This window comes from Nipponia nippon, unplaced genomic scaffold (assembly GCF_047370975.1).
Source record: "Nipponia nippon isolate SJK-2023a ecotype South Korea unplaced genomic scaffold, ASM4737097v1 scaffold_18, whole genome shotgun sequence".
Classification (NCBI taxonomy): Eukaryota; Metazoa; Chordata; class Aves; order Pelecaniformes; family Threskiornithidae; genus Nipponia; species Nipponia nippon.
The window spans coordinates 9,152,698-9,161,367 of NW_028262334.1; the positions used below are offsets into that span (position 1 = coordinate 9,152,698).

General features: G+C 45.4%; 1 protein-coding gene across 1 annotated transcript; it reads left to right on the forward strand.

The window, feature by feature from the left end:
- The first annotated feature begins 134 nt into the window (after positions 1-134).
- On the forward strand, positions 135-8,589 carry TRMT2A (tRNA methyltransferase 2A). The gene is made up of 11 exons (XM_087754623.1): positions 135-1,018; positions 1,735-1,843; positions 2,338-2,519; positions 3,398-3,512; positions 3,773-3,888; positions 4,534-4,645; positions 5,528-5,650; positions 6,268-6,343; positions 6,848-6,964; positions 7,184-7,280; positions 7,600-8,589. The coding sequence occupies exons 1-11, from the start codon at positions 444-446 to the stop codon at positions 7,886-7,888; spliced, it is 1,911 nt and encodes a 636-aa protein (XP_087610749.1). The 5' UTR covers positions 135-443; the 3' UTR covers positions 7,889-8,589.
- Positions 8,590-8,670: the final 81 nt, after the last annotated feature.

An 8,670-nucleotide genomic window follows, 5' to 3' on the forward strand; every position in this document is an offset into this window, starting at 1 on the left:
CCGATGGGAAACGCCCACTGTCCCTCAGCCCCCGCCCCGCCCCCGCCGGCGCCGCGGCCGAGCGGGGCCCCCACCGGCACCAGCACCGGGCTCGTCCCGCGGCGCCCGTCCCCGCCTCGGGCGCCTCCTGCCCCCGGCCAAGCGTTTGCCGTGCTCCCGTTCCCGCGGCGGCTCCCGTCAGCCACCGCGGCATGGCGGCGGCCGCCCCGCCGCCCGGCCCAAGATGGCGGCCACGTGCGCGGCGGCGGGGGGCGATGCTTTAGTCGCTGCTGTTATTATTTTTGAGCTACGCAGCTGGCCCCGCGCGCGGGGGACGGTGGGGTGAGGGGCAGGCATTAAAAAAAAAAAAAAAACAAACAACTCTCGTTTCTCCCCCCCCCCCCCTCCGCAACGGCCTGCGGTGACGCCACAGCCCCGCCCCCGGGAGCCCGGCACGCGGGAGCATGGAGGAGGCGGCGGGCGGCCGGTGCCGCCCCGAGCGCGGCGGGGCTGCGGGGCCGGCGGCCGGCGGCGGGGCGGGCGCGGAGAGCGAGGCCGGCGCCGACGTCTACCGGTACATCAAGGGAGACCTCTTCACCTCCGAGATCTACAAAGTAGAAATACAGAACCTCCCCAAGTACCTCGGGTTCAACGATGTGAAGAAGTTCCTCGCCAAATACGGACTCAACCCTCACAAGATCAAACTTTTTGGGAAGCAGACGTTCGCCTTCGTGACGTTTAAGAGCGAGGAGGAGCGGGACAAGGCCATGAAGGTCCTCCACGGCGTCTGGTGGAAGAGCCGGCAGCTGAGCGTTCGCCTTGCCAAGCCGAAGGCTGACCCGATTGCGAAGAAGAGGAGGCAAGAAGAGGAGACGGAGCAGGGAGAGGCCAAGCGGCCGGCTCCCGCCGACGGCAGCGCGGAGGAGCCTCCGAGCACGCAGATCGCCGACGTGGTCACCCCGCTGTGGAAGGTGCCCTACGAAGAGCAGCTGGCCAAAAAGAAGCAGGAGTGTGAACAAGTGCTGCAGAAGCTGACAAAGTAATTCCTGGTCGTAGAGCTGCTCTAATGTTGACACGACTTGGCCGTATGTTGGCATCTAGCTAAATTTGCACAAATTGCTATCTCTAAAATAAAGTAAGCCAGAGGCAGGTGAAAAACCAAGTCTCCCTGGCAAAGTAAATAAAAGATAACCTGCGATGCTAGGACTTAAAAACTCTTGCAGCTGACAAAACTTGCCATTGCTGTTCTTGGTCAGCCTTGAAAGGGGCATCGTGTTAGGGTCTGTTGTTCCACAGGCCTAAGCGAAGGATGTTTGTGCCCTTAAAATTAAAAAAAACTGGCACAGCCAAATGGTGTAAGAGGTAACCACTCTGTAGAGACGGTAAATTACCATGAGGATTTTCTCTTTAAAAATCCCCTCCAATTTTTATGCCTGGTCTCTGTAGATCAAAGTATCGCTTCTATCTCCTGCTTTACTCACTTATGTGGATAAAATTGGCACGCTTATCGTGCATGGGTACATTCATAAATCTAGTACATACCTTTATAACTACATTTAACTCTTATTTTTTCAGGTTACAGCTCTGATAAAGTTGGAGGGGGTTTGCCTGCTAAAAATATCTTCCGGAAGAAATATTCTTCATCTGATACTTTTTTATGGCCTATACAAAAAAAGAAAAAAATTGTTTTCTACAACTGTTAACTTCATTTTTTCTAACTCTGTACTTTACAATTTTTGTTTCTGATTTGCGCAGGGAAATAGGAAATAACAACAGAGCTTTATTACCTTGGCTGTTCCTGCAGAAGCAGAAGTATAATAAATTGTGTTGCCCAGTAGAGGGAGTGAAAGCATCACCGTTACAGGTAACGTGGTCCTCGGTAAAGCGTGGCACGGGGTTAATGAGCTCAGGGTGACATCAGTTATCTGGTCTTCAGAGAGGTGGACAAACTCAGTATTTGACTTCGTGTAACAAATGATGACTTTTAGACATTGTTGCCTTTCGTGTAAATAAATCCTGTGCGGAAATATTTACAGGAAGCAGAAGAATAGTTACAATTAACTGGATATTCTGCCTTTAAAATGAATATGCTGTCCCTACCAGCTTGTGCTGTAGGCTAATGCAACCGTTCTCCAACAGAGGCAATATTTTGCTCTTTAAATAACAAGACTTACTTATACCTTTTCATTATTGCTGTTAGTTCTCGTACATCAAAATCCTTGAGTGTCTTCCATATGAACTAATGTCCCGTGTCCGTTCGTAAATACATTTAACCGTATGAGGGTTGTTTCAGGAGAAACTTGGCTTGTACAAATGAGTGCTATGTAAATATCTCACATAACTTTATTTTAAATCTAGACTGAATATCGCAACAAATGTGAGTTCTTGATTGGGATTGGTGTAAATCAAGAAGACAAAACTGTGGGTTGTCGTCTTGGCAAATATAAGGGTGGTACATGTGCTGTAGTGGAGCCATTTGATACTATTCACATTCCTGCTATTGCCAAAAAAGTAGTAAAAGCTTTCCAAGACTACATAAGGTGAGCATGAGTAAAATGAGTTATCTGTAAAGGTTTTGATGTCTTACTCAAAAATATTTATAAAATTAAATATTATGAAAAGCTTAGTGTTTGTTCTGAGCTTTAAGACCTAAGATATACCAGTCTCGTTCTTCAGCAATTCTGCGATGTTTCCATCTTGTCCCTGGGTGCCTTGCCCTTGCTCAGCTGTTCTGAGACGGAGGGACAGATACCAGCCCAACATAGCTTTATTGCAAGCAATGAGATGTTTAAGTCTACAGTAAAAACTGTCTGTTATTTGAGAGCTTCCTCCACTAACTGTAAAGAAATACTCAGAAAAAGGCTTTTTAAAAGAGGAATTTGAATAACAAGGGTCAGATGCTTCCTTGCATGAAGAGAAGAATCCTCCTACAACAAGGAAAAAAACAAAAGTTGTAAATTTAAGCCACAAGACTTTTTAGAAAAAGGAGTGGTTTCTTGAAAAAGGGATTAAATCCTCAAAAATAGAAAGCTCGGAAGAATCACGAAGATGGAAAGTTTGAACTTGATATGAAGCGCAGAAGCCAATGAAGGCTTTATAAAAAGTTGTGTCATTCTCTGAATGCGGTGAGAAGCTGCCTATATCCGATCTATAATTTTGGATGGGTTAAAACGGGTAAGAGGATTGATTGTGAGATGCAGGGACAGATTATTTTGCACTAGGAGATAGGATCTGTTCATCAGTCTCTTTTTTTTTCTTAAGATGTGCAAGTCATTCTTTTCTTGACAAATCAATGTAGCCTCTGTACTTAACATTTTTCATCGCTTTGCATGATGAGCTGCTTCTGTTTCAATAAACTATTGAATGTTATGCAAAAAACCAGTTCTCTGTTAAATAACTGAGCTTCTGAAAATTGCAGGTCAACTCCTTACTCAGTTTACAGCCCAGAAACGTACGAAGGTCACTGGAAACAGCTCACAGTCCGTACCAGCCGGAATGGCCACATTATGGCAATTGTTTATTTTAATCCTCAGGTATTTAAGTTGATCTATAATGTGCAGCTCAGACACACAGCCTTAAAATTACATAGATTTGATTTTATGAATAGTACGTGCAAAAGAGAAATAGAATCATTACTTGGTGTAGTTCACCTTGCATTAATACGCTTCTATTTAGACTAGTCTGATATATGCAAATGAACAAGTAATTAATACGCTTCTAGAAGGCATACACTACATCATATCTTTAAGTGACTAAGATGATTATTCTCTCTTCTTTCAAATGAAACTTTTAGAAATTAAGTAAAGAAGAGCTAGCTGACCTGAAAATCTCTCTGGCAAAATACTTCACAGAAGGGATGGGAAAGAGCAGTGGCGTTACTTCTCTGTACTTTGTGGAAGAAGGACAAAGGTGAGGGTGCTTTGCTTTGCGGGATTTTGGTGGTGGCTGGAGGTTTGGTGTTTGCAACAGAAGAGTAGGTGGCACTTCCACACCGTTATTTTGTCTCTTTCGTAAAAGTAGCAGCGGTGTTACTAATCGGTTGAACGGTTATTTACCTTTTCCTCGAGAGACTCCTGAAATTTCCCGTTCTCCTGTAGTGTTCGCTGGATAAAGGCAGGTAGAGTGTAGTGGGTTCACCCAATGACTAGCTGCTGGCTGTCAAGCTGTAGAAGCGTTTACTGCAGCAGGTGGATATTTATTACTATCAACAAGTAACTTCTGCCTCCTTTCTTCCCTGTTTTACGTGACTTTTTATTCTCCCCATCCTCTGCCACAGAGCACGAGGCTCACACTGTCTTCATCTAGAGACACTGTAGGTCCTAGCGTTTACATCAGTGGAACAGTTGTGCACCCTAAGGAAAAAGCGGCCAAGATAGATAGTCTCTAAAAGGATAGATAAACGTTGGCCCACTATAAAGTACTGCGTAGTACATGGTACTACAATTTTTAAGATGACTGCAGCTTTGGTAAAAATTGTAACAGATGTGTGCGTTTGTTGTCTGTCTTTTTTCCCCCCCCCTCTTTGTTCTGCCTCCCCGTGCCCTGCCCCCCCAGGAAATCTCCCAATCTAGAGGACTTGCCTTTGGAGCATGTGGCTGGCGATAAGTACATATATGAAGAACTGCTTGGCCTAAAATTTAGAATTTCTCCTCACGCATTTTTTCAAGTAAGGATGCTATGAAGTTGCTAATTTAACTAACTGGATTTGAATTGATGCCCTTAAGCTTGGCTGATGCTGTGTAACAAGATACTACCTACCTAGAGATGATAATCTTCTACAGATCCGGTGTGGTTAAGTACCTTTGAGTATTACGGTCGGCTGTAAAAAGAGTGAATGAGCGTAAACTTGATGGGGGCATGTTGAAAGCATCTTTTTTTTGCTTTTTACTAGTTCAGTATCATTTGCCTCCCGTTGAATGGCACCCTTTGTGTGTACAGAACACGCAAGACGTAGTTCAGGAGTCTTCGTGGTACTAATTTTTGTTAGGTTTTCCAAAACTTACTTCTTCCCTTCCCACACTTTACAGGCACAGCAGGTAGGCTGTACCATTCAAATGGAAAATATTGAAATAGGAAGGAAGTATATTATCACTTGGCATCGTAAATACGTTGAAGCTAAACTGTATTTTCTATTATTTGCCATAGATTATAGGCTACTTTTTTTTCCCCATAGTGTGCTTTGCTTGCTATTTAAGACAAAAAATATGCTTGCTCTAGAGGCACTGGTTTAGAAAGCTTATTATACGCTAGTTCCTTAACCATAATGAGCGATTACAGCATTTACTTCAAAGCAGTAGTACAAACAAGGCTAAAATAAAGCTTGCTGGGTGTGTTGGCACGGCTGTTCTCCTGGCTCTGATTCTTTCCTCCTTCCTGTTCAAGGAGAGGAAGTATTTGTAAAGTCTGGACTTCACTTTATTGCTCAGCATCTTGCTTAATTTTGTTTGTTGTCTCCTCTAGCTTCCAGACTTACTTACTTACTTTTTAGGTACTGTAGAACAAGTCATGCTTTTACTGGAACGCAGATAACAAACACGCCATTTCACAGGTAAACACGCAGGCCGCAGAGGTCCTGTACACCGCCATCAGGGAGTGGGCGCAGCTGAGCCAGGAGAGCACTGTACTGGACATCTGCTGCGGTACGGGAACTATCGGGATTTCTTTGGCAAAGGTGAGCGAGTACCTTCTCTTCCTGGGTGTCGTCTGCTTTTAACAGATGTAGATCTGTCGTTGTGCTTACAATGAAAGAAAATATTTGATGTACTTGAAACGAAACACATTATATTGTAATTGTTTCAATTAATTTCTAATCAAACTGCCCGCAGCTGTGTTACCAAATCATTATGAAAGCTCGCCCTTGTGTCGAGCAGCCTAAATTATTTTGAAACTAATTCAGTCAAAAGGGGCAGCAGTTCTGCAGGACAGCCAAAATTTATACTAGGATCCATCCACTTCACTAACGAATAACCAGCATTTCTTAGATCACTTTTAGAGCGGAGCTTGCTAGACTCTTATAAGGAAGTCTGGCCCCCAGAAAAAGAAAGGCGCCAGCATAGCTGGAGTCTGTCAGTACAGGCTGGGATACATGGCGTTCGTCCCACAATTTCAGTCTAAAAAGCCCCTGTTATTTGCACAGGCCCCTTCTCAGCCCTTTTTCTGGCTGCAAGGCAATAATTCTCTGGCCAGGTACTAGCCCGCCTTCCCGTGTAGTAAATCGCTGATGCTGTGAGTAATGGTTAAACGTACACTTGGGTGCCACTGATGGATCTCTTCCCCTTGGTTCTGTAGGACGTAAGGAAGGTGATTGGGATCGAACTCTGCCAGGAGGCTGTGCAGGATGCCAAAGCGAACGCCCAGATTAACGGTCAGTTAAGCTGACAAGACCTTTGTTTGTTAAGAAGTATAGTAGTTGTAGGGCTGGTTTCTCTTTAGTTCCCTAAACAGCTTGGAATTACGTGGTGGTGACAGTAATCTCGTCCATTTTAAACGTTTAATCTCTCCTGCATACAGATACGATGTTAGTCTGTGAGATCACTTTTCCTCTTGACTAACAGCTAGCTTTTTTTTCCTCCAAAAATAAAACATTTCAGTGTAGAAGTAAGATGAAGCCACAGTTACCCTCATAAATAAAACGCTGACAGAAGTTATTTTTTGTGGGGTTTTGCTTTAGTTCAGGTAACGGAAGATGCTCAAGTTACTGTCGTTTAAATGATCTGAAGTACCAGCGATTGTTTAAATTACACTGATTTCAGGGTAGACTAAGCCATTTGTGTTTCTAAGGCATCAGAACTTAATATCCAGTTTGAGCGTACGGAACGACGCTCTGACTAGATGAGTACGCTCGTAACAGCTTTTCATTTTTTTATAGAGCTGGATAACATTGAATTTCATTGTGGGAAGGCTGAAGATGTTGTTCCTGCCCTAATTAACATATTGGCTCCTCAGAACCTGATTACTATTGTAGATCCGCCACGGGCAGGGCTGCGTAAGTTTACCTTCCCTCGAGTCTGTTCTCCCCCTTGGCGTTTTGTGGTGAACCTGAGAAAACACCAATGGAATACGTTAAGCGGGAGGCTTCAGGCGTAGCTTGGGGAACTGGGTATGGCAGCAGCTTTGTTCCTGCTGGGGCGTAACCTGGAATTGTTCCGCGAGCCTGTTGGTGCACGCAGAACCGGTGACAGCTCTCTTGCTTCTGACCGTCTAGATTCCAAGGTCATTCTTGCCATTAGAAGAGCTGAGCATCTGAAGAAGCTGATCTATGTGTCCTGCAATCCCAGAGCCGCAATGAATAACTTTGTGGAGTGAGTATTTCTTGCATTAAGTTGACTTAAGTAAATGTGGTAAGGAGAAAAATACGTGCTTCCTGGGGGGAGCGGGGAACGCTGCGTTTTTATTCTTAAGCTCTCTTCATTGAGGTTTACCTTTCACCAGAAACAGCTGACAGCTGCTACGCAGCGAGCTGGGAACTGTGTCACCCAACACAAGCAATAATGGGATGTTAGGAGTGATGAAGTACTCAGTCATGGAATTGAGGCCTGCCTTAGAAGAGCAGCAGTGGTGAACGGTATACCAAAACGCTAACGCGGCTCTTCCTCTCCTTTCCTTCCCTCTGCCCCGAAGCCTTTGCCGGGCCCCTTCCAACAGGGTCAAAGGAGCCTCTTTCCGCCCCGTTAAAGCGATGGCCGTGGATCTCTTCCCCCAGACCAGGCACTGTGAGTTACTGATATTCTTCGAAAGGGGCGACTGTGCCGACGGCGGCTCCGCTGGGGCAGCGCCTGCTGCGACGCCGGTCCCAGCAGCAGGATCTGCCGCGGAGCGCCTGGACGGCGCCAGCGCATCCAGCACCGACGCCAGCCAGGCACCCGCTGTACCCATGGATACTGCGATCGGGGAGGGGGAATCGGCTTAGCTCTGGAGAGACGCTTCCCAGAAACTGCTCTTGCTTGTTAACTGCTTCCGTGGCGTTGTTTCTGTAACACCCGGGTAATAAATCTCCGTACATTAGGCTAAATCCTGCTTTTCTCCTGCCCTCAGGGGGAAATTTGGTGAGTGAAGTAATATATATATACACACACACACACACACAGTGGTCTCACAAACAGCTGAAACGTAGCCTTAAAAATATTCCACAACTGTATTCAGATACAGCTGTTTGAGACCTGGCCTGATGTTTAAGGCTTTCCAATGAGCTAGTAAAGATTTAGCGATCTTAAACCTCCAGCAAGTCATTCACTCGCTAGCAACAAACTCGCATTCTAATAAAAACGCTGTCATTTCCACAGCTGAAGCACTGCTACCGATTGTTAGAAGGAATAACCGTTTTACATCTCAAGTCATTGAGCACACTTCTAGCGTACATTTAACATGGACTGAACAAAAAAATCTGCTGTCATAGCGCAGGGCCTCGCTGCTGCCCCTTTCCTGTCCAGGCAGGCAGGCGTGTGACGACAGGGACCAAACCCAGCGACTCGGGGTTGGGTCACTTCCAACCGTGACATCGTTTAAGTAAAAATGCAAATTCCAATTCAAGACAGCTTTAATTCCATTTCATTCCAAGCGACGTCTAACCATGTAAACATTCAATTCCTTACCAGAAAAGTGATAAAATCAGCACTTCCATAACCAATCAGCCTGTCCTGATTTAATTTCTATTTAAAAATACCTACAGGAATCGAGGAGTGAGAGTTCCTT